The sequence below is a fragment of the Propithecus coquereli genome, unplaced genomic scaffold (assembly GCF_000956105.1).
Source record: "Propithecus coquereli isolate 6110/MARCELLA unplaced genomic scaffold, Pcoq_1.0 Scaffold74, whole genome shotgun sequence".
Lineage (NCBI taxonomy): Eukaryota > Metazoa > Chordata > Mammalia > Primates > Indriidae > Propithecus > Propithecus coquereli.
Window position 1 is genome coordinate 5,880,175 of NW_012153507.1, and position 27,806 is coordinate 5,907,980.

The 27,806-nt window shown below is 56.7% G+C and overlaps 2 protein-coding genes across 3 annotated transcripts; both read left to right on the plus strand.

Moving 5' to 3' along the window:
* Positions 1-2,083: 2,083 nt before the first annotated feature.
* Positions 2,084-17,889, plus strand: IGSF9 (immunoglobulin superfamily, member 9). Of its 2 annotated transcripts, none has more exons than XM_012661906.1 (20): positions 2,084-2,165; positions 2,384-2,572; positions 7,501-7,653; positions 8,453-8,607; positions 8,861-8,978; positions 10,544-10,685; positions 10,797-10,942; positions 11,035-11,177; positions 12,643-12,783; positions 13,311-13,427; positions 13,636-13,786; positions 13,972-14,095; positions 14,362-14,537; positions 14,802-15,052; positions 15,246-15,330; positions 15,413-15,589; positions 15,852-15,894; positions 16,215-17,075; positions 17,350-17,477; positions 17,708-17,889. In XM_012661906.1, exons 1-20 carry the CDS (start codon positions 2,108-2,110, stop codon positions 17,887-17,889), a joined length of 3,540 nt encoding a protein of 1,179 aa, XP_012517360.1. In that variant the 5' UTR covers positions 2,084-2,107. The 2 variants fall into 2 exon arrangements, with proteins under 2 accessions (XP_012517360.1, XP_012517359.1); XM_012661905.1 differs by having other exon boundaries at positions 2,106-2,165; positions 11,083-11,177.
* Positions 17,890-20,080: 2,191 nt separating this feature from the next.
* Positions 20,081-27,743, plus strand: TAGLN2 (transgelin 2). The gene is made up of 5 exons (XM_012661907.1): positions 20,081-20,141; positions 25,363-25,570; positions 26,065-26,239; positions 26,524-26,626; positions 26,952-27,743. The coding sequence occupies exons 2-5, from the start codon at positions 25,391-25,393 to the stop codon at positions 27,091-27,093; spliced, it is 600 nt and encodes a 199-aa protein (XP_012517361.1). The 5' UTR covers positions 20,081-20,141; positions 25,363-25,390; the 3' UTR covers positions 27,094-27,743.
* The last annotated feature ends 63 nt before the right edge of the window (positions 27,744-27,806 follow it).

The window sequence follows — 27,806 nt, forward strand, 5'->3', positions numbered from 1 at the left end:
AGCAAGCGGGGGAGTTTCGGAGAGAAGTGGAATTCTTTGGGGGACCAGAACTAGGGGAGTTCTGGGGAGTGAAGTGGAATTCTTGGTTGGTTGGTGGGTCGGTGGGGGTTCCCGGAGAACTGCAGGAGTTCTGAAGGTAATGTGGGGGAGTTCTTGGTGGGTTCCATTAGAAAGGAGGAGTTCCAGGGGAGCGGAGAATGAGAGGGAAAAGAGAATTGTTGGGGGTAGCGTATCAGGGTTGTCTTGTGGGCTGAGGCAGGAGACGTCCAGGGAGGGGAATTCCCGGGAGGAGAGGATGGGGAGAAGGGGGGATGGGGATTCTGGAGGAGACAGGAAGGGAGTTCTTGGAAGCACTGACGACCTGCTGCAGGTGTGAGAAACTGGAATTTTGGGGGGACTGTGTAGTAGGGGTAACTGGGAAGGGAGTGCAGGGAGAATGAGGGAGTCTTGGGTGCCAGGTCTAGAAAGGTGAGGAAGTGGGGAGGGCCAGGGGAGTTGGGAAGATCCTGGGAGATGGGGAGGAATTCTGGAATGCCTGGGTTACTAAGCGTCTTGGAAAACTGAGCCAGGAGAGAGCTGGGGGTTCCTATATACTTGCAAAATGGTTTCTTCGAGAAGTATGGGCGAGCTGGCGGGGGCAGTGGGAAGCATGGGAACGTTGCCAGTGAATTGCCAGGAGTTAGACATGGAGGGGCATTAAGTAGAGGCAGGGGTCAGACTGCCATGTGGAGGATGGTTTATAGCCAGTCCTGAACTGTGAGGCCAAGAGTAGGGCGGAGGCCTGGAGCAGAGTCCAGTTGGGTTCGCCAGGCCCAGGCCGGGCACTCTGGCTCACTGTGACCGCCCCAGGACCTGTGGGGCTGGGACTATCAAGAGTTCCCAACCCCTGTGCTCCAGGGCTCATTCTGTACACCTTAGGGATTCACAGGCTTTTTTGGCTTCTTGCAAATCATGCCCCTAGGGGTTGGGGAAGAGAGGGCCTGGCAAACCCTGGCACCCTGAGGATAATGGAAGGGAATGAGTGGGAGGGATTGGAGTGAGGCTCTTGGGTGGTGGTGCCTGGCAGATGGAGCGCTGCCTGGCAGCATCCTGAAGAGGAAGTGGCACCAGCCGCCAGCCCCAGGACCTGCCCAGACCTGGAGGATGCTGCCTGGGCCCCCCCGTGCCAGCAGGTGTGGGAGGCAGCGCCTCCTCTCCCAAGTGTCTGACTCATTCACTGCCAAAGCAGTGTTGGGAGGCTGTGGAGAAAGGCCACAGAGCCCCTAGCTTCCAGGGCTCTTCACAGAGGCTGGGGAAATGGGCAAGGGATTGTGTGTGTGTGTTGGGGGGTGCCCTGGGACCACTTTCTGGTGGTTAAGGGGACTGGATTCGAATCCAGGATTTGACTTTGACTGGCTCTCTGCCTCTGAGCAGAGATCCTTGCGGTCCTTATTTGTCACAGTGGGGTGGAAGCAATAATACTGATTCCATCTCGCTCTCTGCCACCTTGTTGCAAAGAAAGAAGCGAGAGGAGGCTGGCTGTGAGTGTTGTGATCTCCCATACTGCCCTGAAAAGTCTTTTTCCAAGTGTATAAGGAACTCCCAGTTGTCTCCTGGCTTAGTTTTCCAAGACCCTTAGTAACCCATGCATCCCCAGAATTCCTCTGTTTCCCAAGATCTTCCCAACTCTGCTGGTCTCCACCGTTTTTGCACCTTTCTAGCCTCCTCACCCGGAACTCCTCATTCCCGCAGTGTTTTCACCCCAGCTCTTACTCCCCAGGGCTTTAAGATCTCTGGCCCCTTTGTCCCCCCACCCCTTATCTGCTCTCCCTCCTTTCTCTTCCTGGAGACTTTCTTTAACTGGGGGCTTTCTTCTTGGCTTCAACATTGGCCAACTCTGCATGTTGCCTTGCACTTTGCGTTTAGATCCGGTGGTTCTCCACAGAACAGCTTCCTCGGCTGTTACATGAGCCAAGCCCTGACTGTCCAGAAGAGTGAGAGCTGACGCCTGTTCTCTGAGGGCAATCAGCAGAATTGACCCCAGGCTTGCTGGGCTGTGGCCATTCCTCGGCCCCTCCATCTGGGCTCCTGTGGCTAGGAGGGGCCGGGCGAGCAGGCCAGCTGGGCTATGGTGTGGTGCCTCAGTCTGGCCGTCCTCAGCCTGATCATCAGCCAGGGGGCTGACGGTGAGCTGGACTCCTGGGGCTCAGCCTTGGGGTGGGGGTGCTCCCCAAGGGGTTCTCTGTGAGCATGGGAGGGTAGGGGAGGAAGAGGGCTGGTCCTGGAGACGCTGGGGGTTCCTTCCATCACCGAAAGTCCTAGGGAGCCTAGAGATACTGATGGAACCTCCCCTCCCACCCCTGACTCTGGCCCCTGTTGTGCCCTCATGCCGCCCGCCATGCAGGTCGAGGGAAGCCTGAGGTGGTGTCGGTGGTGGGCCGGGCTGGGGAGAGTGTGGTTCTGGGCTGTGACCTGCTGCCCCCGGCCGGCCGGCCCCCTCTGCATGTCATCGAGTGGCTGCGCTTTGGATTCCTGCTTCCCATCTTCATCCAGTTCGGCCTCTACTCTCCCCGAATTGACCCTGATTACGTGGGTAAGAGTTATCCTCAGGTGGGAGGCAGGGGGTATCCGCAACCAAGGTGGTTGGGTAGGGCAGAGGGCAGGCCATGACCTCTTACTGACTGCTCCGTCCCTGCCCCGGTCTCATCGCCATCTCCACTGCCTTAACTCTGCCTACAAGCATGGCCCTGCTCCCAAGCAGTGTTCATTCATCGAAGGATTCATTCATTTACAAACACGCACACGCACACACACACACTCTGTAGCTGTGCTATTTGGAACTCCACATAGTCTGTTCCAAAGGAGATCCTGCAGCCCTATTCCAAGTATCCATCCTAATTCTGTAATTGCACTTTCTAGATCTCATCATGAATCCCCCCAGACTCCATCCTGATCTTCTGTAGTCTCCCCACTTGGCCCTATCCTGGTCCTGGCTCTACTATCTGCCAGCTCCTCTGTCCTCCCCTCCCTCAGGGTCTTAAATGCTCGTTTGGGGGTTCTAGGCTTCTAGGGAGTGGCCTTATGGGGGAGCAGAGTGGGGGGGCTGTGACCTCTCTGCTTCCCCAGTGGGGCTCAGCCTGCTCCTTAGTACAGAGGAGTTTGTGCACAGAGAGGGGAGGCTGGGGAGGGCCTGGGTTCCCCAAGGTCAGTGAATAAATGGGTCGGTCTGGGTTGCTGCTTCGGGTGGCTCCTATACAGCCTTGAAATAATGTATAGGCCTCCTTTCGGTGGGGGCCTCTGCTGTACCCCAGCTGGCTCCCTGGAGTGACTCAGCTTCCTCCTAATCCCGGATGGAGCCTTAATCTGAGTGGTTTAGCCCCAGGTCTCAGAGGGCAGTGTGGGGGTGGGGGCCTCAGGGTGGGTCTGGGCAGCTGGGCAAGAGACAGTCCTGTTGCCCCCTCCAGAGGGGAAACCCAGGAAGGGCCACCTGGAAGGATGTTGATGGGGGGACCCCCACCTTTTCCCTCTTTAGTTCAAATTCTGAGGGAAACTCTGGGATTGGCTGAGCTCTTGCCTTAGGGTGGGCTGAGCAGAGAAGGGAGGAGGTGCAGGCAGGTGCGGAAGAAGGGGAGAGTTTATTTTCAAACTGGGGGCAGTTATTGGCAAACAGCCTGGTGGGAGTGTATGTGTCTACACAAGCCCATGGGAATGGATGAAAGCGGGCCCCAATTAGCACAAGTGGAGAAAAAACGGCTGTGCCCGCCAGCCCTCCCTCCCTGCCTCTGCCTGCCCAGCCTGGGAGGGGTTTGGGACCGCCGGCTGAGGCTGGGCAGATTCAGAATGTTGCCTGACTGAGAGCAAGTCACAGGGGACAGGGAGGAGAGGTGGGAGAAGGGCTTTTCCTGGGACTCCGCTAGGGAGATGTGAAGCTCTTCCTTCTCTCCAGCTTCTGGCCTGTCTCAAGGTCCCTCAGGCAGACGAGCCACCGGATGGTTAGCAACTTCGTCTACCTGAGGGTTTTCCTTCCATCTCTCTCTGTGTTGTTCCTTGACCTGTGAGGGCTGTGAGCAGTAACCTCTGGCGCTTTCTTCCTATCCCTACCCGTTGCTCCCACCCCTGCCCTGGTCTGGAGCTCCTGGTCAGGCCAGAGCTAGTTAAGGGAGTTGGAACCCTACAGGGAGGCCCCCTGAGCCCATTAACCCTTTTACTGCCTCTCGGTGTGGAAGGGGCCTCTCAGCCTTTGTGTAGGGGACTCAGAACTGCAGTTGCTAAGCAACAGGCGGTAGAGGTTGCTAGGGACAATGCTGTTCTGTCATAAACCCTCTGGGCAGTGAAGGGGAGATGGGACTGTCGTGAGGCTGGTGGCCTAAAATGCGAGGAACCCCAAGAGAGACTGTTGAAGCATTAGGGGCCACACCAAAGGGAAAGATTCCAATCTTTGAGGACCCTAGAAGCCATCTAGCAGAAGAGACTGGATGTATCAACTAGTACAAAAGTTGTAAAAAGCAGTATAAAACAAGCTAGGACTACATGGTAGGATTAAGTTAGCGTCTGTGTGTAAGCACCCAGCACCATGCCCACGCAGCGTGCCTACGTGGTGGTGTGAACCCGTGACCAGGCCTCCAGAGGGGAGGCAGGCTAGGTTTCATCTTTCCTGCAGGATCTTCGACCAACTGTTCGAATGCATGGGGCAGGCTTTTGGTCTTTGGTTTTTGTGGTATATTTTGGGGGAGTTTCAAGATGCCCCACACAGCGGAAGGGACGTGTGTTTTCTCTCTGTCCTGAGTTGTTTCATAAAAATCAGTTATTTTGTTCTCCACTTAGAACTCCCCTGCTTGTTCTAGTCATCTCCCTTTACCACGTTTTGTCCTTCAAAACCCTCTGCCTAGTCACATCTGGGAAGCCTTCCTTACTCCTCTTGCCTCATAGAGCACTATCTGGGCACAGTTAACACCCTTTTTTGAACTTCTGTGTGTATGTGTGGATGTGCACTTGCCTCTGTACCTGAATGTGGGTTCCCTGCCTTCTGAGAGCTTGAAGGAGCAGAGCCTGTCTCCTGTCTCCTTCATGCACCGCTGCGTGGGGGAAGATCTGACGTCCTTCAGGCTTTGGCCCTGCCGGTGGAGGGAAGGCCTGAAAGAGATGGGCCCAGCACTCAGGAGGACTCAGGACTGCAGCCCTGGCGATCTTCCTGTTCATCTCTGACACTACGGGTCTAGCAGATCTCACAGAAAAGTTAGGACATGCAGTATGCTTCATTGGATATTCTGATTAACAAACATTTGCAACCGTTACCCATTGGCTACCAACATCTCCCAAGTGAGAATACACTGTTTCTGCTCAGTGGCCTGAATGTCACTTGATCCTAACCCCAGTGTTCAATGGAAAGTACACTGCATCTGGAGAGAGAAGGCCTGGCTTTTTCACTTCTGAGCCATGTGATTTTGGATAGAAACTTAACAAACATCAGTTCCTTCATCTATAATGAAATTCTTGGGAGGACTAAATATGGTGACGATGCCTAATGTTTTCCATGGCTCATAGTCAACTCTCAGTCTCCCGTCCCTCTTCTTCCTCCTTTGTAGAGCTAGATCACCATAGTGAAATGTTATTACCATCATATGGGATGTAGATGAGGCTGTAGTCTGGGGCCTGCAGGGCTTGGTGGCCAGGCAGCTTAGGGTTCTTGAGGAATCCTGCTGGTAGGTGGAAAAGGATGATTATGTTAAATATTTACCCGCTAGGCCTAGTCTTTCTTATCTCCTGGGTGGGGATTTAATACACCTGGCCCTTTAAGCAGGTCCACCCATTCTAGAGAATCCACACCCCTAGAACTCATTCTTAGTAGAAAAAAGACCCTTGCCTAAGTTCACAAAGCCAGCTTCAACTTGATCCTTCTTCTCTTTATCCCTGATGGCATTAGGGGTACCTCAGGCTTAGATTCTGTTTGAGAAAGATCACTCTAGAGGTAGAATGGAAGCATATTGCAGGGGCTTCAGAATTTCTAGTATTGGGAAGGGCTGGAGTGGGCACAGTGCTGGTGGTTGTGTTACGCATAATGCTCAGGGACTTGTCTTGGAGCTACCTTTGCATATACCCCATAAGATTTAGAATATGCCGTTTGTCATATCAGAGGTCAAGGTGGGGGTGAGCACCTGGTGACTGTGGAGAGGAATAGCCTGGAGGCAGGAGACCTGCAAGTGGGCTACTGGAGTAACCCAGAGAGACATACTGCGGGTCTAGAGGGGAGGGTGACAGAGAAGGAAAAACATATTTAGGACGTAATATCTGAAAGAGTCAGTGAACACATGGACATGTGGGGTAACAGAGGAGTCTAAGTGACAGCAGGTTTCTGGTAGGGTGACTTGGTACATGTGATGCTGTTCACCGAGGTGGGGAGAGAAAAGGGAAAGGATGTGTGATCAGGTTAGGGACGGGGCCAGGGCTTGAGTACAGGCTTCTGATTCCGCAATCTGAACCTCATTTATTTGTTCAACAACATTTATTTGAGCACCTACTGATGCCAGGCACCATGCTGCAGGCCTCCCCTACATTATCTCTCTCCTCTGCCTCACCCCATTTTTTTTTCTTTCTTTCATTTTTATGGATGAGGAAACTGAGAGAGGTTAAGTCACTTGCCCAAAGGAGTACACAGCAGAGCTGGACTTGTGCCTAGGTCTATCTGGTTGCCCAGTGTGTGCCTGTCTCACTGGGCTACACTGCCAGAGACCCACGAAGCTGCAGGGTGCGGAGCTCCATCCTGGGAGGGTGCTGAGGGATTGGGAGGACACCCTCAGTCTGAGCCTGGTGGTGTTGTGTGGGATGCTGACTAAGGGCAGGATGGAGACGTATGCTTGTGCTGTGGTTGTGTGGCTTTGTGGAGCTATCCGTGGTCAGTCAGCTGGGGCCTGAGTGCCCTGGGGCATGGAGGGGATGGGATGAGGCTGCTGACTTAGCTGCCTGGCTGGGCTGGACTCCGGCCACCCTAAGGCGCTTAGGCTGCTGATAATAGCCCTGAGGGATTAGGGGCTTTGGCAGGCAAGGTCTGGGTCCCTGCTAGGGCCTCAAACACTGCTGAGGTTTTCAGGGACAGAGTCCTCTGGCAGGAGGAGTACTTCCGGGAACCCATGCCTTGTCCCTGCAAAAAGAGCCCGGGGCAGGGGACAGATCCTGTAAGAATCCAGAGGATACTCTGTGGTGGCTCTTCAACTTCCTTCCCCCAACAATGCTGGGAGCCGGCTGCAGCCCAGTGGAAACCTTTGTCTACCTGCTGTCCCTCTGGGTTTCTCTTTGTGTAGATTGGGTCCGAGCTGCTGAAGGGCAGGAGCAGTCAGAGGGGCTAATGGAGGGATCTCCCCTGGATGACCCCAACCCCATCTGTGCCTCTCTGGACCCCACTCTCTCAGGGTAACTGGGAGAGCCTGTGCCTGCTCTTGACCTCTGAGAATGATCATTATGGCTAGGGATCTGGGGCTCCTATGGGGCCCCTTCAGTACCCCTGATTCAGGGCTCCTCCCCCAGGACGAGTCCGGCTGCAGAAGGGGGCATCTCTCCAGATCGAGGGGCTCCGGGTGGAAGACCAGGGCTGGTACGAGTGCCGCGTGCTCTTCCTGGACCAGCACAGCCCTGAAGACGACTCCGCTAACGGCTCCTGGGTGCACCTGACAGTCAATTGTATGAAGCTGGGGAGCAGGTGGTGGAGAAGGGCAGAGAGGAGGACGGTGGGGACCTCTGGCTGGTGGGAGAAAGGGGAAGAGGGAGTTCTATTTCCATCCCACAAGCAGTTCCAATGCCCCACCCTTCCTGGCAGGCCTTGTTTGCACACTTAGTGGTTGCATCTCATCCCTCCCCGGGCTCCTGCGCTTTCAGTTCTTCAAATCTAAATCCAATCAGCCTCCTAGGCTCTATGTCAGGAACTTCCTCTCCCTCTCTCTGCCCTGCTGTCTCCCTGGCTAAAGTAATGGGTCAGGGAGAGGGGGCTCTTGGGCCCTGAGAGAAAGGCAGCTCATCTATACACAGCACGTTGTGTTTTCAAAACTGCTTTTTACCCAGCACCTCATTAATTCTCTCTCAACCCTTGAGAAGGAAGGAAATCATAATGATTCCCATTTCATAGGTGAGACTGGGGCACAGGGAGGCTGGGCCATGCCACTGGTTAGGGGCAGAGTGGAGTCTAGGACCCAAGCCTCCCGACTCCCAGAACAGTGCTCTCCCAGAGGGCACTTAGCTCTGCCCTGCCCCGACACCCAGCCCAGGCTCAGCCCCTGCTTAGTGTGTGGGGATGGGCCGGTGCAAGCCTCACTTGGCTCTTGGTGTAGCAGACAGGGTGGCCCTGGCCTGGCGATTCCCATGAAGCTGGGTGGGCTGGTGGGCAGAGGGTACAGCCCTGAGTGGTCTGTCTCCCTGGCCCTCAGACACTGCTCTTTGGGTTGATAGTGCCTCTGGCAGCCCCTGATGCCTCTCTCCCCTGCAGCGCCCCCTCAGTTCCAGGAGACGCCTCCCCCTGTGCTGGAAGTGCAGGAGCTGGAGGCTGTGACCCTGCGTTGTGTAGCCCAGGGCAGCCCCCAGCCTCACGTGACTTGGAAGCTTCGAGGACAGGACCTTGGCCAGGGCCAGGGTCACGTGAAAGTGAGTCCTGGGGCTGGGTATACTGGCCCAGATAGAGTGTGAGGGGAAGGTGGGGCCTGGGTATGCTGCTGGAGGACAGAAGGGGCAAAGGCCAGGCGGGAAGATGGGTCGGAGGAGGGGCTTTGCATTGGCTTCCCTGAGCCTGGGGAGCTGCCTCCCTCTGCTGGCCAGCGTCAGAAATGCAGAGTCCGGGGCCGGCCGGGAGTGGGGGGTAGGGGGAAGGAGGGACCTTCCTCACCCACTGCTTCCCTAGGTGCAGAACGGAACGCTGTGGATCCGGAGGGTGGAGCGAAGCAGCTCTGGGGTCTACATCTGCCAAGCCTCCAGCACTGAGGGCAGCGCCACCCACGCCACCCAGCTGCTGGTGCTAGGTGCTCTCTGGCCGGAGGGCGGGGGTCCAGGGGCACTTATATAAGAGGACTGACCTGTGGCTGGTGGAGGCTCACTGCAGGGTGGGGAGGAGACTTGTGCCTGAGGGCAGGGCCCTGTGGGGGGGTGTGGGGACTCTCAACACTGGCTGCTGCTCTAAAATCAGCATCTTAGTTTGCAAAGGCTCAGTACATGGACAAATCTCTATTTAGTGCTCAGCAGTGTGTTACAGTGGGAAGGGTATGAGCGCTTGTGTTGGGCGTGAGCCACGTAACCCCTGACTCCAGTTCCCTCATCTTTATAAAGAGGTTCGTATCCACCTCTCAGGACTGTTACAAGAATTTCTTTAGGTTCAGCTGAGCACAGTGAGTGGCACATGGTAATTCCCGGCCAAGACGCTTCCTTCCGAAGGAAGGCTGGGAAGCGTGGGCCTGGACTCTGCCTTCATAGAGCCTGTTACCTACGTGGGGAGATAAGACTAATTGGAGAAACAGCGAAGTGTTGTTCTGCATGGTCCTGAAAGGCAGGGCCGGGCAGTGGTTAAGGGCGTAGTCTCTGGCATCAGGAAGGCCTGAACATGAATCTTGCCTCCCTTGCTGTCCCTGGGCAAGTCACCCCTCAGTCTCTCTGCCTCTGAGCCTTCGGTTCATCATGTATAAAATGGACATGATAATTCCCACCACAGAGGTTCTTGTGAGGATTCAGTGAGACAGTGCGGGTAAAGTGCTTGGCACTTCGAGCCCGGCATGCCGTAGGTGCTCTGTACACGTCAGCTCGTGTTCTCACCTCTTATTACTGCCTACTCATGCAGGAGGGGCCTGGGGAGGGGAGAGCCGTAGAGCTGCAGTAGTCAGATGGTGGTGTAGGAGGTGTGTGGCTGGGCCAGGCCATCGGGAAGGGCATTCCAGACCAGGGCACAGAGAGCAGAGGCATGGAGATGGGGTGAGCACGGGGGACAGCCAGCTGCCCATACTAGCCTGAAAGACTTCCTGAGGGTTGACTTGGAAAGGTGGTTGGCCAGGTGGGGAGGGGTTGAATCATGGGGGCCCACAGGACTGAGTCGAGGAGTTGGAGGAGCTGCTGCAGGTTCTTGGGCAGAAGTGTTCTGTGGCCAAAGGGGCCATTTCTGCAGGAGTGGCCATGAGTGGCAGTGACAGGGGAGCCTGGAGCCTGGAGTCAGGAGGTGCTGCAGCGTCTTGGGGTGAAACTGCCCTTGGGGTTAAGGCAGGAGACATTGAGGTGATTTAATATGTGCCAGGCAGGGATACCAAGGGCGAATGAGCACAGTTAAAACTGACTCTCCTCTACACGATTTGTAGGCAGGGGAACCGGGTGAACCAGATTGCCCCTGGTGGAACAGGGAGAATTTGGGCAGGGGAGTGGGTCTCGGGGAAGGGATGAACTTTGGTCACATACAAGGGGAAGGTTCTCTTTCAGTTCCCCAAGACCCTGTAACAACCAGTCCTATATTCCAGAGGGCAGAGCCAGGAAGAATTGTAGAAGTGACCTCGGGGTTCTGGGAAGACTGTGGGCTGAGGCCATCTCCCTCCCCTGGTGCTTCCCGCAGGACCCCCAGTCATCGTGGTGCCCCCCGCAAACAGCACGGTCAATGCCTCCCAGGATGCTTCCTTGGCCTGCCAGGCCGAGGCATACCCTGCTAACCTCACCTACAGCTGGTTCCAGGACAGCATCAATGTCTTCCACATTAGGTGGGCTCACCCACATTAGGAAGGGTGGAGGTGGGGAACTGATGGACAGTCTTTGAGGAGCCCCTTGGTTGGGCAAGGCCTGGACCCCTCCTCACACGTTCCGTATTGCAGCCGCCTGCAGTCCCGAGTGCGGATCCTGGTGGACGGGAGTCTGCGGCTGCAGGCTGCGCAGCCCGATGACGCTGGCCGCTACACCTGTGTGCCCAGCAATGGCCTCCTTCGTCCACCCTCAGCCTCCGCCTACCTCACTGTGCTCTGTAAGCCTGACCCCAGCTTCTTCCCCAGCCTGCTCCCCTGCCCTGGGCCAGGCCAAGCCCCTCTCCCCCAACTTGCCACTGCTTTCCCCCAGACCCAGCCCAGGTGACAGCCATGCCTCCTGAGACACCCCTGCCCATAGGCATGCGGGGGGTGATCCGGTGCCCAGTTCGTGCCAACCCCCCACTGCTCTTTGTCAGCTGGACCAAGGATGGGCAGGCCCTGCAGCTGGACAAGGTACAGGCTTGGGGCAGGGGCAGGAAGGTCTTAGCTTGGCGATGTGCTGGTCAGAAGGATAGCTGGGTGCAGTTAGCTCGGCTTAATCCCATTCAGCAACTAGGGAACATTCATTTTATTTTATTTTTTATTTTTTTAGCGGAGGAGAAAGGGGGAAGGACTCTGGAATTCCATGCATTTCTTTTGTAGAATTTAGTTTGTGCTGCAAGACATGTTGCATAGGAAACTTTAAAATCCCTGAGGAAAAATATCCATGGTTGAAGGTACAAGTGGTTGTGTTTCTTATTTAGGGAAAAGGTGAGAGATAATTTCTGGGTGAAATGATGGCGAAGAGCTGAGAAGCAGCATAGAAGGTTATTTTGTGTGAGGATGGGGAACTGTGTGTCTTGGGAGAACATACACTTCTTGCCAGGTGCTACCTGGAGACTGGGTGGGGGGCAGGGGCAAGGACGTATCCATCCTTACAGAGGGCACTGCCTGGGGGGAGGACAGCAATGTGGACACCCTGCTGCAAGGCTGAGGACGGAGGAAGTGCCTTCCCCTTAGATCAGCAACAGATTCTGGGACTTTGGTGATGGACCTTGAAGGGTAGACAGTCATCCCACCTCCGAAACCGGGGACCGGAGGCAGGAAATAGTATAGTGCGTTTCCGTTTCCGGAATAAAGAATTGCCCAGTTAGGGGGAGCCGGAGTGCCTGTGGGGACAGGAATGGTGCAGAGAAAACTGGAAAGACAGGGTGAGGCCAAAAGAAAGAACTGTGGATGCCAAGTTAATATTAGCTCATTCCGAGGTGATTGGGATCTTTTGTCTACAGAGACTAAATTCCTTGAGGCCTAGTATTGCATCTTTTAATCACAGTGTGTCTCCAGGGCTTCTACAATAGTAGTACTCAGTGAATTTTTGATGAATGTTCAAAAAAAAAAGTCTAAAGGCAGCTGGAGCCAGTCAAGTTTTTTCAGCAGTGGAGTGAGCCGTGATCAGCAGTTGAGGATGTGAGATGGAATGGAGCGGGAGAAAGTGGATGTAGGAAGAGAGGGTTCGGAGGCTGTTGAAATGATCCAGGTGAGAGGTTATGAAGTTGGAGTTAGGAAGACGTGAAGATGGATGGGCCCTTTGCCCAGGATGACAGGCTTGGTGAGGGTTTAGCTACGGGGGTAGTGAGGGAAAGGGGTTGACTTTGGCAAGGACAGTAGGGCCTTTAATACGGGAATAGGAGGTGGTTCGTGGTGGATGACACTGAATGTCACTGTGGAGTGCTGGGAAGACAGCTAGGCAGGGAGCCCCACACAGCTCGACTCCAGGACTTGTGCCGTCACAGCCTCACCCAGTTGGTAGTGGTAGTGGTCCCTCCGCAGGAAAGACTGGAATTCAGAGAGGTCAGACCTAGATACAAATCTCGTGTTGCCATCATGGTCTTACCCCTGCTGAGTTTCTTTCTCCGGTGTCCTCTCCTCTTCCTTCCAGTTCCCTGGCTGGTCCCAGGGCACAGAAGGCTCACTCATCATTGCCCTGGGGAATGAGGATGCCCTGGGAGAATACTCCTGCACACCCTATAACAGCCTTGGTACTGCTGGGCCCTCCCCGGTGACCCGCGTGCTGCTCAAGGTGAGGTCCAGGGTGGGCCAGTGCCTGTAGCAGTAGCTGGTCGGGTGGCTGAACATGCGGGCCGAGGCCAGACCGATGGGTGGGGTGAGGCCACACACAGGGGAGAGGCTTCCAAGTCAGTGTTTCCCACGGTGGCCACAGCAGCAGTTGTTAGATGCCAGCCCAGAGGTCTACGCAGAAATGGTGCCGGGAAGGTAGGACATCAGTCACACACACGCCCATTAAGTTAGATTGCTGGACTGCTGCAGCTCTCACTAACCCTGACCACGCCGCCTGACTCTCTGGAGCTCTGGAGATGTTGGTACACCTCTGCAGAGTCCAGCCCAGCCCACCAGTCCTTACTATCCCACCATTTCCCTCCAGCCCTGCCTGCTGGGGAACATAGAGTTAGAGAGAAGCTTAGAGATGGAGGCTGAGACATGCAATGTGTCAGGGAGCCCAAGGAGGGGGAGCCACCAACCTTAGACAGTGATGTAAGAGAGGCAGGCAGGAGAGAGGCCCCTCCCAATGCCAGACCTGGCTTGCAGGCTCCCCCAGCTTTTATAGAGCGGCCCAAGGAAGATTATTTCCAAGAAGTAGGGCGGGAACTACTCATCCCCTGCTCTGCCCGAGGAGACCCTCCTCCTGTCGTCTCCTGGGCCAAGGTAAGGCCCCTGACCCAGCTCTGCCTGTACCTGTGCCCACTACTCCCCTGCCTCTTTCTGGCCCTGGCCATTTGTGGGAAGGAGGATGTGGGGAGGAGAGGGCCGTCAGAGGCAGGGTGGGGAGGAAATGATCTGCCTGGAGAGATGAGGGGTGCCCTTGGTGAGGGGTGGCTGCATGTGTCCTCAGGGCTGACCAGTGGTTCTGTAGGTGGGCTGGGGGCTGCGGGGCCAGGCCCAAGTGGACAGCAACAGCAGCCTCATCCTGCGACCGTTGACCAAGGAGGCTCATGGGCGCTGGGAATGCAGTGCCAGCAATGCTGTAGCCCGAGTGGCTACCTCCACAAATGTCTACGTGCTGGGTTAGTGGCTGAAGAGTGGGCTGGGGGCTGGGGGAAACATGTGGGACGGGATGCCCAGATGAGAGATCGTGGGTGTGGGGGCCCTGGGATGATGGGTGGAGGTCAGAGGCCCTGGGTCCCCCTCCACTCTCCACCCTCCCACAGGGCCCTGACCATCATCCCTCCCTCCATTTCCCCCTACCCAGGCACGAGTCCCCATGTTGTCACCAATGTGTCTGTGGTGCCTTTGCCCAAGGGTGCCAATGTCTCCTGGGAGCCTGGCTTTGATGGTGGTTATCTGCAGAGGTTCAGTGTCTGGTACACCCCACTGTGAGTGACCTGCCCCTGCCCTTCCTCTGCTCCAGCCTTGCCTCCTCTCTTCCACCCAAATCTCTCCGGCCTCTGCCCTTCCTCCCATCCCTCTATTCCTAGCCAGCACTAGCTCTGCTGGCCTGTCTCCAGACTCTGAAGTGTCCAGGTCCCAGGTCCTGAGATCTTGGATGGTTAAGCAGAGGGGGTTGGTCAGCTCTCTGGACCTCGAACTCTCTTCGTCTTCCCAGCTCATGAGGTGCCCCCCATTTCCTTGTGTCCGCCAGGGCCAAGCGTCCTGACCGAGCCCATCATGAGTGGGTGTCCTTGGCAGTGCCTGTGGGGGCTGCTCACCTCCTAGTGCTAGGGCTGCAGCCCCACACCCAGTACCAGTTCAGCGTGCTGGCTCAGAACAAGCTGGGGAGTGGGCCCTTCAGCGAGATCATCTTGTCTGCTCCTGAAGGTGAGGCTTCTCACCCTAGAGCAGCAGAGACAAGGGCAGGGAAGGGCTGGTGGGGAAGCCGGGATATGGGAGGACCTGGGTGGGAGGGTGCTGGGGTACGGGCCAGCTTGGGGTCCAAAGGGGTGCATGGAAAATGATTTGAGCTTGTCTTTAGGGGCTCTGGGAGAATGGTTGGGCACTGTGGACTGTGGAGGGCCAGGGGAGGGGCAGGATTAGGAACGCTGGGGAAATCCTCTCCCTGATCTGCCTATCGGTTCTATTCAGGGCTTCCTACCACACCAGCTGCCCCCAGGCTTCCCCCGACAGAGATACCACCTTCTCTGTCCCCTCCGAGAGGTCTGGTGGCAGTGAGGACACCCCGGGGGGTACTCCTGCATTGGGATCCCCCAGAACTGGTCCCTAAGAGACTGGATGGCTATGTCTTGGAAGGACGGCAAAGCTCCCAGGGCTGGGAGGTGCTGGACCCGGCCGTGGCAGGCACGGAAATACAGCTGCTGGTGCCAGGCCTCATCAAGGTATGTGCAGGAGGCGGTGCAGACAGCGTCCTCCTCCGTTCCTCGACCCCACCTTCCCATCCTAATTTGACTATCTTCACCTCCCGCGTCCTACCTCACCCTTTTGTCCCACCTGCAAAGTCCTCTCGAATGGGGCTGGGCTGGAAGGTGTGGGCCCTGAGTTGCTTCCTGGCACCCCGTCCCCAACCTGCAGGATGTTCTCTACGAGTTCCGCCTTGTGGCCTTTGCCGGTAGCTATGTCAGCGACCCCAGCAACACGGCCAACGTCTCCACTTCCGGTGAGAACCTGGCGGGCGGTAAGAGCGCGGGGGATTGCGAGGGCTCCGAGCCCACTGACCCTCCCGCACCGCCCTTGCCCAGGCCTGGAGGTCTACCCGTCGCGCACACAGCTGCCCGGCCTTCTGCCCCAGCCCGTGCTGGCTGGCGTGGTGGGCGGGGTCTGCTTCCTGGGCGTGGCCGTCCTCGTGAGCATCCTGGCCGCCTGCCTCATGAACCGGCGCAGGGCTGCCCGCCGCCGACGCAAACGCCTCCGTCAAGGTAGTCCCTTCTGCCTTCGTCCCTTCCACCTGAGCACTGGGGGCCCGGTCCACTGGAAGTGCGCGTCCCCATAACCCTCCCCGCCCGCCTCACCTCGAGGGAACATCCTTCCCACCCGCGTGGTCCAGGTGCATTCCCATAGTCCTGCATCTGGTCTTGCCTACGCTTTCCCCAGCCTGGTGTTGGGTGAGAGGGTCAGCACTCGGGCCCTGGAGGATCTTGGGTTTCTCCTGTGTCACCGCCTGTTCTCATGCCCTTACAGATCCACCTCTGCTCTTTTCTCCTCCCCGGAAGTCAGCTTCACAGTAAGCACCTCCCCCTCCTTGGCTTCTGCCTTTCCATTGTGCGTGCCAGTATCCTCTGCTTCCTTTTCTGCACCTTCAGGAGGGGTGGGAGGAGCAGGAACTGAAGTTGGAATGGGGTAAGAAGAGGAGTGCAGAGGCCCCAGCCTGGGGGCCGGTCCAGTGTTGCCCGTACCTTCCCTCCACCGCTTCTACCACGTTGGTCCTTTGCTCGCTTGCACCCTAGCCCTGCCCTGTTGTGCACCAAACCTCTCAGGCCTGACGCTGGCTCCTGGGAGGGGGACTGGCTCCCTACCACAGACCCTGATCTTCTGTCCTTCCAGCTCTGCGCCGGGCTCAGACAGTCCTGACAGCGTGGTGAAGCTGAAGCTCCAGGGTTCCCCAGCCCCGAGCCTGCGCCAGAGTTTGCTCTGGGGGGAGCCTGCTGGACCCCCCAGCCCCCATCCAGATCCTCCACCTGTCCGGGGACCTTTACCTCTGGAGACCATTTGTCGGGGCCCAGATGGGCGCTTTGTGATGGGACCCACGGTGGGGGCCCCTCAAGAAAGGGCAGGCCTAGAGCAGGCAGAACCTCGGACTCCAGCCCGGCATCTGGCCCGGTCCTTTGACTGCAGCAGCAGCAGCCCCAGTGGGGCACCCCAGCCCCTCTGCATTGCAGACATCAGCCCTGTGGGGCCCCCTCCAGCAGCCCCGCCCAGTCCCCTGCCAGGTCCCGGACCCCTGCTCCAATACCTGAGCCTGCCCTTCTTCCGGGAGATGAATGTGGATGAGGACTGGCCCCCACTTGAGGAGCCTGGCCCTGCTGCACCTCCAGATTACATGGATACCCGACCCTGCCCCACCTCATCTTTCCTTCGGCCCCCAGACTCGCCACCTGTATCCATCAGGGCAGCACTTCCTGGGGCTGTGGTAGGGGCTGGGGCCGCCCCAGAGCCCCCTTACACAGCCCTGGCTGACTGGACACTGAGGGAGCGGCTGCTGTCAGGCCTGCTCCCTGCCGCCCCTCGCGGCAGCCTTACAAGCCAGAGCAGTGGGCGGGGCAGTGCTTCGTTCCTGCGGCCCCCGTCCACAGCCCCTTCTGCAGGAGGCAGCTACCTCAGCCCTGTTCCAGGAGACACCAGCAGCTGGGCCAGTGGCCCTGAGAGGTGGCCCCGAAGGGAGCATGTGGTGACAGTCAGCAAGAGGTGAGGGCAGACCTTGCCCATCCCTGCCCTGGCCCCGGTTCTGCCCTGTCATCCCAGATCTTGTCCCCACCCCTGCCCCAATACCCTGCACCTTCTCTGCTCCACGTGCACCCTGAGAACAGAAGACCTTGTCTCCTTTTAGAAGCTTTTGCTGAGGACCAGGGATTTCCAGGGCAAACCCATGGGCCAATCTCAGTTTGGGGACCCCAGGTTCAGACTTTTCTGAACACACTCTTTTCCTCCACCCACACCACACGTTTGTCACTCTTAACAGGAGGAACACATCTGTGGATGAGAACTATGAATGGGACTCAGAATTCCCTGGGGACATGGAATTGCTGGAGACTTTGCACCTGGGCTTGGCCAGCTCCCGGCTCCGACCTGAAGCTGAGCCAGAGCTAGGTGTGTGAGCCCTCCAGAGAGGCAGGCACTCCTGGAAGCGCTGTCCTGCATCCCCACTGCCACCTGAGGACCCGTCTGTTCTCAGTCAGGCCCTTCACCCCAGGCTCCTCCACTCTAGACTGAGTCTTACTCGCTTGGTCCCCGTTCTGAAGGCCCTAGGGTGCTTCACGTCTGAGCATTTCACCCAGAGAACCTCAAGGCTTCTCTCATTGTCCTGCCCTCCTCTCCAGGTGCGAAGACTCCAGAGGAGGGCTGTCTCCTGAACACTGGCCATGCTAGTGGTCCTGAGGCCCGTTGTGCTGCCCTTCGGGAGGAATTCCTGGCCTTCCGCCGCCGCAGAGATGCCACTAGGGCTCGGCTACCAGCCTATCGGCAGCCAGTCCCTCACCCTGAACAGGCCACTCTGCTGTGAACACCCCTAGTGTGAGGCTGGGCAAAGGCATATGGACCTGCAAAGAAGGCCCCCAACAAGATCTAGTTCCAACCTAGGGCACTGCCCCTGCCCCTTTGGTGCCCAGGCACAAACCCTGATAGTGGACTTGTTGAGCTTGGTATGGGATGTATGTGCTGACCCCTTAGGTGAGTCTGGGGATTGGAACAGGGATCTTAGGTCTGCCCCTTTGTATGTGTGTGTGTGTGTTTGTGTGTGTGTGTGTGTGTGTGTGTGTACGTATGGGTGTGGGTGTGGTGTTTATGGTGTGGGTGAAGTTTTTTACAGATGAATAAAGAAAATCTGAAAATTTGTTTCTCTGTGTTATCTGGCTTTGAATCTAAGAAGAGAGGTAGGAAAATCCCTGGGCACTTAAAGAGGAGAGGGATCTTCCTGAATGTAAGGGGGCTCTTCCTGAATGAATAGGGGCGCATTCAACATTCATTCAAGAAGCCTTTATTAAGTGCCTACTGAGGTCAGCTACGCCGAGAACAAAGTTTATTAAGACATGCCTTTGCCCTTGGGGAGTTATTTCTAGGCAGTGAGGCAGACAAGTAAAGAAATAGTTACAGTATGATGTGATAAGTTCTGTGATAAAGCTATCTGTTGATTATTATGATAGCACAAAGGAAGGAGTTCAGCTCAAGTCAACGAATGTTTAGTGAATGCTTACAGCATGTGCTGGGACAAATAGTACATATGAGGGATCCTCAAAGAAGGTGGTAATAATAATAGCATTCAGTATGTGTCAGGCACTGCTCTAAGCTCTTAATGCATGCACTATTTAATTCTCTACAGTTCTATGAGTTAGGTAGTACTATTAGTTCTGTTTTGTAGATTAGGGAACTGAAGCATAGAGTGCTTTAGTAATCTGCCTCAAAGTCAGTGGGTTAAGTCAGAGTAGGTGAGAAGCTGTTTAGGAAGGGAAGGCATCCCAGGCAGTGGAATAGCCTTGGTAAAGGCACAGGGGAGTGAAAATGCTTGACACTTGATAGGACTAGATTATAGGGCGGGGTAGGACTTGGGAAGGGGACAGAGTGAATGGAAAAATTGGTTGTTGATGTCCTTGAATATCAGACTCTGCGAGGGACCATGTCATAAATGGAGATGGCAAATGCTCCACTGATGGCTGCAGTCAGGACTCCACCCCAGGGAGACTCTGCTCAGTTGAAGCTTGAAAGGGTAGGAGGCGCTCCTTCAACCGCAAAACTATGCTGCCCTCCACCCTCAGAGACAGAACCCCCCACTAGCTTCCTCCTCCACTGAGACGTCCCCCTCTGATCCCTCTAGGACTTAAGAAAAGATGCCAGGTCATAAATGAGATGAAAGGGAGAGAGAAGTCAAGTCCGAACCTTGAGTCCCAACGCTGACCACGCCCCTCAACGCCCTGGGCAAAGGGTGATCTCACTGTTAGTTCCTGCCTAGGCTTGAAGCAGGTGGTGAGCAAGACCACGTGGGGGTGCTGTCCCGGCCTGCAAGCCCCAGTCCTGTCACACCCTAGTCAGTTGGGGTGGAGGGGTGTCTTCCTATGCCTTCGTTTACTTTGCCAGCCTCCCCCTTTTTTGAGACATTGTCTTGCTCTATTGCCCTAGGTAGAGTGCAGTGGCGTCATCACAGTTCGCTGTAACCTTAAACTCCTGGGCTTAAGCCATGCTCCTGCCTCAGCTTCCCAAGTAGCTGGGACTACAGGCGTGCACCACCACGCTCGGCTAATTTTTCTAGTTTTAGTAGAGACGGAGTCTCACTCTTGCTCAGGATGGTCTCCAACTGCTGGCCTCAAGCAATCCTCCCGCCTGGGCCTCCCAGAATGCTCGGATAACAGGCATGAGCCACCGAGCCTGGTTTGCCAGCCCTTTTAAACTAAGAGGCTTCCACCCGCACCCGCATAAACACTCTCACAGTCTTGGGCTAACTTTCTAGGCAGAAAGTTTCCTACTCGGGCAGGAGTCTATGGGCTCCTGGGTGGAGACCGAGGTTCTCGTGGGTGGAGACCACTGCAGCTGCCTTTGTAGGCCCAGACTCCCCAGATTCCTTAACTCTTCCTCTGGTCCACTGCCCCTCTCTTAAGCATTCCTTTCTCCTTCTCCGCTGCGGCGCCTTTAAACCCTCTCGGCCCTCGCCCCGCCCCTGGTCCGCCCCGTCTGAGGCGGGACCCTCCTGAAAACCCCCGGCCCTGCCCGGGTGCACCACTCGCCGCCGCAGACCCTGCCTTGAGTGTGCAGCCCGCCTGAACGGTGAGCAGGACGGAGGGACCAAGGGGGGACGTGCATGGTGTGCAGAGAGCGAGAAGCCAGCACTTGGGACTTGCTCCAGCTAGCTTGGGGATCAAGGGCTGGCACCAGGCAAGGGTCCGATGCCTGCTCTGCCCCGCCCCGCTCTGTCAGGTCCGGTCCCCAAGTCCTGACCGCGCATTGTTGGACGATGAGGTCAGGCGAGGTTTGCCGGTGCATTGACGGGGCGTCCGTCTGGAGCAGGGACTCAGGGACTGAGCTCCACCCGCTGGCTCCAGCGACGAGTCCTCACTGGGGCGAGGGAAAAAGGGTGTCGGACTTTAGCTGGCTGGCCCGAGTGACGGCGCGTACTGGGTCCTGGCGCCGGCTCTGGGCCGGCTCCGCGCTCCTGGGGCTTCCCGCGCGACCCTTCACTTCCTGGTTCTGGGTGCACGTGTGGGCGCTGCATGACCTCTGCGTCCCCGAGGCCGCCCTGTCTGTTCCTTCTGCTGCCAGTTCGCTTTTCCGGAGATGCAGGGTCACGGGCTGGGGCTAGGGGGCTCCATGCGTCGGCCCTCCTGTGGCCTCGCCTTCTGTGAAACTCCAGTCGTCTCCAGGGGAGTCCCCGGACCTCAGGCACCTGGGGGCTGCAGCCTAGACTGCGTCCCGGGGTGCCCTGTCTGTGTGTTTGCCGGGGGTGGGGAGGGGCTAGAAATCGGTTGCTTTCTAGGCTCTCCTACTTCTGCCCGAGCCCCGCTGCCCCACCCCGTGCCCCCTGCTGCTGGGAAAGCCGGTGGTGGCCGCGGGCGGGCGGGCGGGCTGCCCAGACCACTGCGTCACCCCAGCGGCGGGCGGGCGGTGGGTGACTCATCCGCACTAACGGCCAGGGTGTGGCCGTGGGGGTGGGGGCGGCGGCTGTGGAGGCTGGACCTGCAGGACCGGAAGTGGACTGCCGCCTTCCCCCACTCCGCGGGTCTCTTGGGGCCTCCTGGAGCCCGTACTGTGGAGGTTCTGGGGCACTTAGTACCTGTGAGGTAGAAAGAAACGGGGTGGAAGTGGGGATGTCGAGTGGGGATCTGGTGTAGGAGGAGATCTGTGGCTTGCACGCCCCTCTTCTCTGACTCCAAAGCACCAAGACAGGGACAGCTCCAGTCTCCAACCCCCTCCTAATTTCTCCTTCCTACCCCATAGGTCAGACCTAAAACTGCAGAGGCCATGGTAGGGCGGGGCCAGCAGGGTCCTATCATTCCAGATCCAACAAATAGTCTTTGTCCAACTGTAAATCCCCTCCCTCACCCCACAGCGTCTGCCCCCTGGGGAGTGGCCTCTAATCTTTTCTTCATTCCATCCCTTCTCCCTCCAGAATTCTCAGGTATGGATTCTCCATCTCAGAACACACCTTCCCTTCCTAGGGCATTTCGTCTCCTGAACTACTACTTCCTTGAGTCTGCTTCTCTACCCGAAAACGGGTCCTTTCCCATCTCCTCCAAATGCTCTCCCTACCCCTGTAGCTACCTCCTGGAGGAATCCCTTGCACCTGGCTATGCCCAAGAACTGCTCTGAGGATCCTACTGCTGCCCCTGGGCTCAGAGTGTCCTCCCCATAACGTCTGTGTTGAGCGGGTGTTTCTGCCTGGTGCCCCCACCCTGCCTCCATTCCTGTGTTTGGTACACAGAGGCCATGGCAACGGCCCCCACCTCATCCCCTCCTCCTGCGCAAGCCTTGTGGCTTCCTGTTTGTGCAGCCTCAGCTTTCTCTTCTCCTCACGATTCTTGGTGGTGACGGGCTGCCCCAGGGGGGTTCCTTATCCCTGGATCCCCACCATCCTTGCTTCTGCCTGCTTCCTGTGGCACCTCACTTTGAGGGCTGGTGTCCCCATCGCGCTCTTTCGGAATAGTCCCTGCCCCAAATCTGAGCTGGGAAGTTCCCCTGTGTCCCATCTGCACACACGGTGAATGGAGAGTCCCTTTGTCTTCCCAATTAAACACCCCAGCCAAGAACAGTCAAATCCCTCGACTCCGCCCCATGTCCGCCTTTTCTTTGGCTTTGGTGACCTCGGGTGGGGTAGAGTAAGCTTCCAGCCCAGGGTCTGGGTGGGGCTGAGAGCTGGAGTGCCTGTTGAGGCCCCTACCCCATTCCTGACTATTGTAACCTGAGAGTGGAGATGAGGGTTGTTCCCACAGCTGTAGTCAGCTCCAGAGTTTAGGTTGCTCACTGCCAACCCACCCCCCAAGTTGTTCAGCTGTTGCCTTCCCTTGGGGTCCCCAGCTCTGGGGCATCTCCCACACCTGTCTTCCAGCTAGGCGTATCTCTTCTCCCCACCCTGGTAGGCGACTGGCTATTCTCCCTTCCTTTGAGTGAAGGCAGGGGTAGGTTCCTGGGTGTCACGAGGGTGGGCCTTTGCAGCTCCAGCAGCTGAAGCCTGTCAGCTCCCGCCTGGCCGTGGGGGTGGGGAGGAGAGACAGCTGTTGGCCAGGCTGGGCCTGGCTGGGCTTACCCCTCCCCAGAGCTCCGCCCTGTGGCTCTGGCATCTCAGGGTTCTAGGGCAATGGCCCCAGCGTGGAGCAGATACACTGCAGCTGGAGGTGCAACCCTGCCAGCTGTGTCCAGGCCCCAGAGTTGGGGAGGGGCCCTCAGTAGCCACCTTCTGCCCGGAGGTGGGCCTGGGAGGCTAAGTTTGTCCTGCCCTGGGGGTGAGGGGAACACTGGAAGGCTCTGGCATCCGGCCCTTCCCTCCTCTTGGAACCCTGGTGTCTTAAGTTAATAATTCTCCTGCACTTTCTTTACCTGTGCCATAGTGATCCCTGGGCCAAGTGTGTTTCTAGCCACTTGGTCCTTGGAAATAGTCCTGAAACCCAGGTGACCATAGTGAAGCCACTCCTAGAAGAGAGGTCTGGAAATTGCGCTGGAAAAAGGGGGTTTACTGGTGATGGTGGCCCTTTCTCTTCCTGCCACGTCTTCCAGCCGGTCCCCTGTGCATCAGAGGTTATAGTTCTATGGACTGAGTGGCGGCCGGGCTGGGCAGGGCAGGGAGGCTGCTCTCCCTTTCTCCTCAGGCCACTCAGCCCGCCTGCCTTACCCCAGCTGACTGCGTGTAGCTGGCGCTGTGGGTCAGGGCCCAGACTGACATGATCTGGCCGGGCTTTCAGGCTAGGGAAGTTGGGGGTGGGGGTGGGTCGCTCCTGATGAGGGTTAAAAATAACTGATTTGGGGGAGGATGTCTGCCGGAAATGTGCAGCTTGATAAGCCGGAGTAGAAAGGAGCAGCCATGTTGGAAGGGGCCGGGGGCACCGGCCCGAGACATGCAGCCTCTGGGGCCGAGACGCACTGGGCATTTGAGGCTGCCTGGCCCCTTGTACTTGGGCAGACCCCTGAGGCCCACTGAGAAGGTGGCGAGATTGTTCAACCTGGGGTGTGAGGGAGAAAGAGCCAGAGTGACTTCGTCCTGTAAGTCTGACCTGGCCTGGAGCCAGGTGTGTGTGGAGAGACAAGGTGGCTCAATTTCCTCTCCCTGAACGCAGGTGTCTATCTGGGAGATCCATTTTTTGTGAGCAACCAGACAGTAGCTCTAACTCAGTGTAGAGAGAAGAGCCCATCCAAGGAGGGGATGGGGCAGCAAACGGGGGGCTGTGTCCCTTCTCTGTTCCTGGCTCCCCTTGGCATCAGTAGCATTCCCAGGATTTGCTCAGCAGGCCCCTGGGTGTGGGTCCTAGACGGGAGGTGGTGGGTGGTGACAGCCTGCCCACAGCGAGGTCTGCCAACTGAGGCCAGTGGTCAGGAAACCATCCAGTCCTTGCTAACCCAGGCCTTCAAACTGAGTTAAAGAAACTCTCCTGTGTATTTCCCCATCCTTCCCTCTCTTCTCAGGTGTCCCCAAAATATGACTCAAGGCTCCTGTATTAGTTTCCTATTTCTGCTGTTACAAAGTACTACAAACTTAGTGATGTAAGGCAACACAAGTATGGTATCTTGCAGTTCTAGAGACCCCACGAAGGGCCTCCCTGGCTAAAATCCAGGTGTTGGCAGGGCTGCATTCCTTCTGAGGGGTCTAGGGGGAATCCATTTCCTTGCCTTTTGTGGTTTCTGGAGGCCACCTGCATTGCTTGGTTCATGGCCCTGCATGACTTCGACCTCTGCTTCCTTCCTTACTTCTCCCACTCTGACTCACCTGCCTCCTTCTTCCAGTTAGTAAGGACGCTTGGGATTACTTTGGGCCCACCTGGATGATGCAGGATCATCTCCCCATCTCAACGATCTTAATCACATGCAAAGTCCCTTTGTGCTGTGTAAGGTAACGAAAGTATCCACAGGTTCTGGGAATTAGGACATGGACACCTTTGGGAGGCCATTACCCTGCCTACCACAGCTCCTAGAAGGGAAAGTAGAATTTGTTTTCATTGCCTGGTTTCTCATGGGAAATTCCTTTTGCTTGCTGAATGAAATCTGTTAAGGGCCTACTTAGCCCTACCTCTTCCAGGAAGCCTTCCCAGGCTGTTTCTGCCTGTCCTCTTTTAATTCCTACAGCATGTGATCTGAACTGTGCAGCTTAGTACTCATTGTGTGCAATCCTTATCCATTCATACGTACTCACCTTGTCTCCCTGATGGCACCGTGGGCACTTTAGGACCAAGGATTTGTATCTCTCCCATAATCCCTAGCACAAATAGTAGGTGCTCAATTAAAACCCAGTGGTTGATTGAGGGTAGATCCAACCAGTCCTCTAGCTGCTGGCATAGGTTTCCCAAGCTGCTCCATATTCCTCCTCCTCTCCCCAAATCTTTCTCTTTCCCAGGGCCATAAAGAGCAGGGTTGGTGGTTAGAATGACCAGTTTGTCTTTGCTAAAAGCTGATACCCCAAAGGAGGAGCTAAACCCCTGGTCTTGGCCTCATTTACCCCATATTCTATTCCAGTGGAATTTTATTTTATACTTCATTCTATTGGTAGAACCATTTATTCAAATGAAATCTAAAGGGGAGCCTCATATAATAAACAGACTGCTTGTCATAGCGATGGGAGAATCCAGAGACAGCCTGTGTGGCCCCACGCCACCTCCCAGAGCTCTGAGTAGTGCTACTCCAGCCCATGTCCAGGGATCAAGGCAAGATTTCCCTCATTTGGCAGCAGATCTGGTCCTCATCCTTAGGGCCCACCATGGGGGATATGGTGTGGGTCCCCACAGGCAGAACTCCCCACCCCACAAGCTGCAGGGTGTTGATCGAAGGTCTGGGCATGTCCTCTCCCCAGCTCCCCACAGCTACTACTGCCCTTTGGAATGGCCAACAGGGGACCCGCGTATGGCCTGAGCCGGGAGGTGCAGCAGAAGATTGAGAAACAGTACGATGCAGACCTGGAGCAGATCCTGATCCAGTGGATCACCACCCAGTGCCGCAAAGATGTGGGCCGGCCCCAGCCTGGGCGTGAGAACTTCCAGAACTGGCTCAAAGATGGCACAGTGAGAGCCGGGCCCCCAGTGGCTTGGAAGTGCAGGGAGAGCAGGACTGGGTCCGGGGGACTGGGGATTGTGTAACTTGAAGAAGGGAAGACTGCAGGCACACCAGTCCCAACTTCTTCCTCAGCCTGAATATCTTTATTGAGCCTAGGAGGGGGCCCAAGCTTTCCTCCCTTCCCGCTGAGTGAAGGGTAAAGGTGAATGTGCCTCCTCTGCGGCGGAAGGCTAGGTGACACCAAGGAAAGAACTGTGGGAGGGATACTCTGGACAGCAATATTGGAATAGCAAGGAAAGACTAAAGACTGGCCTTTCACTCTGGGCTCAGGGGCAGGGGGCTGTGCAAGGACCGCTGAGGCTCACTCCAGCTGAAGGAGTCCAAGCTGTGTTCAGGCAGGAGAGAAACCTCTTTTGGTTCGCTGTCTCTGGTGCTGAGAGTGGTGCACGCTGATCTGCGCTAAACACATCCTCACCTCTGCACACCTGCCGTCCTCACCCAGGTGCTGTGTGAGCTCATTAACGGACTGTACCCCGAGGGGCAGGCCCCAGTAAAGAAGATCCAGGCCTCCACCATGGCCTTCAAGCAGATGGAGCAGATCTCTCAATTCCTGCAAGCAGCTGAGCGCTACGGCATTAACACCACTGACATCTTCCAAACTGTGGACCTCTGGGAAGGTGGGACAGGGCCAGGGTCTAGGGCCGGTTGTCCAGGAGACCAGAGGTTGGGCTGGGCTGTCTTGACCAGGGAGAAGGGACCAGTTTCTGGCTCCCTGATGGCAAGAGGGATGTGTGTGTTTCACAGAGGAATGGGCCATGTTAGGGGCTGGGATGAAGGGGATGGGGACGAAGAGTAAAAGGAATTAGGAAACTGGGCGTGCTGATGTAGTGATAGAAGTAGAACCCTGGCATCTGGGACCCCAGCCCTGCTGAGGCCAATACATTCCCATTCTCCTTCCCAGGAAAGAACATGGCCTGTGTGCAGCGGACCCTGATGAACCTGGGTGGGCTGGCGGTAGCCCGGGACGATGGGCTCTTCTCTGGGGATCCCAACTGGTTCCCTAAGTAAGTATTGCTGGGATAGGTGCTGGAGCCAGCACGCACACTGCTCCCGCCCATTCCCGTCCCTAGGAAATAACTAACATCATCTCGGTAGCAGCCAGCCCTTTACAAAGCATTTTCACGTTCCTTGTCCCACTTAATCTTCACAGCTCTCCCTGGGGTGGCAAGTGACTGTCCCTTTGGACAGATGAGGAGGTGGCTTCAGGGAGCTCACGGGCAGAGCTGGCACCAGCCCTTGGGCCACAGCAAAGTCTGTGCTCTGTCTGCAGATGGGATTTACTGGGGCATCCTCTGACTTTCTCCTAATCAGCACTCCCTTCCCACCCAGGAAATCCAAGGAGAACCCTCGGAACTTCTCAGACAACCAGCTGCAAGAGGGCAAGAATGTGATCGGGTTACAGATGGGCACCAACCGCGGGGCGTCTCAGGCAGGCATGACCGGCTATGGGATGCCACGCCAGATCCTCTGATCCCACCTCTGCCCCTGCCTTCCCATGAATGGTTAATATATATGTGTATACATATTTTAGCAGCGACATTCCCTGAGAACCCCTGAGCTCTCAAGCTCCCCTCTGCCAGGGTGAGGATCCAGCCTGTCCTGTCACTTCTGGGGTGCTCGATGGCGGCCTCTTCCCTGTGCTTACTAATACATTCCCTCCCCCACACCCATCAAAACTGGACCAGCTGGCCTCTTCTTTTCCCCTGGGACCAAAATCTGGGGACCTCGCCCCCTGCCCCCATGCCTGTCCTCTTTCCCTCTGGCCTCTCCTCCCCCTGAGCCCTGTGCCCTCAATCCATTCCTTGGCTGGGAGTCAGGGATGCTGCCTTCTGGCCTTCCTTCTGCAAGTATGCCTCTTCCACAGCTGTGGCTGCAGGGACTTAATTTATAGGGAGGAGCCTGTGGCAGCTGCCACCCCAGCCACAGCTGGACTGCGCTCACCACACATCTGGGGCTGCCTTCCCTGGCAGAGGCCCTTGTGGCTTCTTATATTCCATTCCCTTCGCTGTGGCTAGGGTGGGGGTGTGGGGACAGAGTAGGGAGGGTTGCCCACCATGGCCTAGGGCTGGAAGAATATGAGTTTGCTGATTTAATAAAGGATCCCAGTCTTTTCTGGATGGACTCTGGTTGTGTCGGGGGCCACTGTGCCCACTGTGGGGAAGGGAGGAATACTGGACCGAGTGC

Coding starts and splice junctions, on each gene's coding strand:
- IGSF9 (XM_012661906.1), top strand. CDS start 2,108: ATGGTGTGGTGCCTCAGTCTGGCCGTCCTCAGCCTGATCATCAGCCAG. Junction 7,654..8,452: donor GGTGCACCTGACAGTCAATT/GTATGAAGCTGG, acceptor TCTCCCCTGCAG/CGCCCCCTCAGTTCCAGGAG. Junction 15,331..15,412: donor GGCCAACGTCTCCACTTCCG/GTGAGAACCTGG, acceptor GCCCTTGCCCAG/GCCTGGAGGTCTACCCGTCG.
- TAGLN2 (XM_012661907.1), top strand. CDS start 25,391: ATGGCCAACAGGGGACCCGCGTATGGCCTGAGCCGGGAGGTGCAGCAG. Junction 26,240..26,523: donor AACTGTGGACCTCTGGGAAG/GTGGGACAGGGC, acceptor TCTCCTTCCCAG/GAAAGAACATGGCCTGTGTG. Junction 26,627..26,951: donor GATCCCAACTGGTTCCCTAA/GTAAGTATTGCT, acceptor CTTCCCACCCAG/GAAATCCAAGGAGAACCCTC.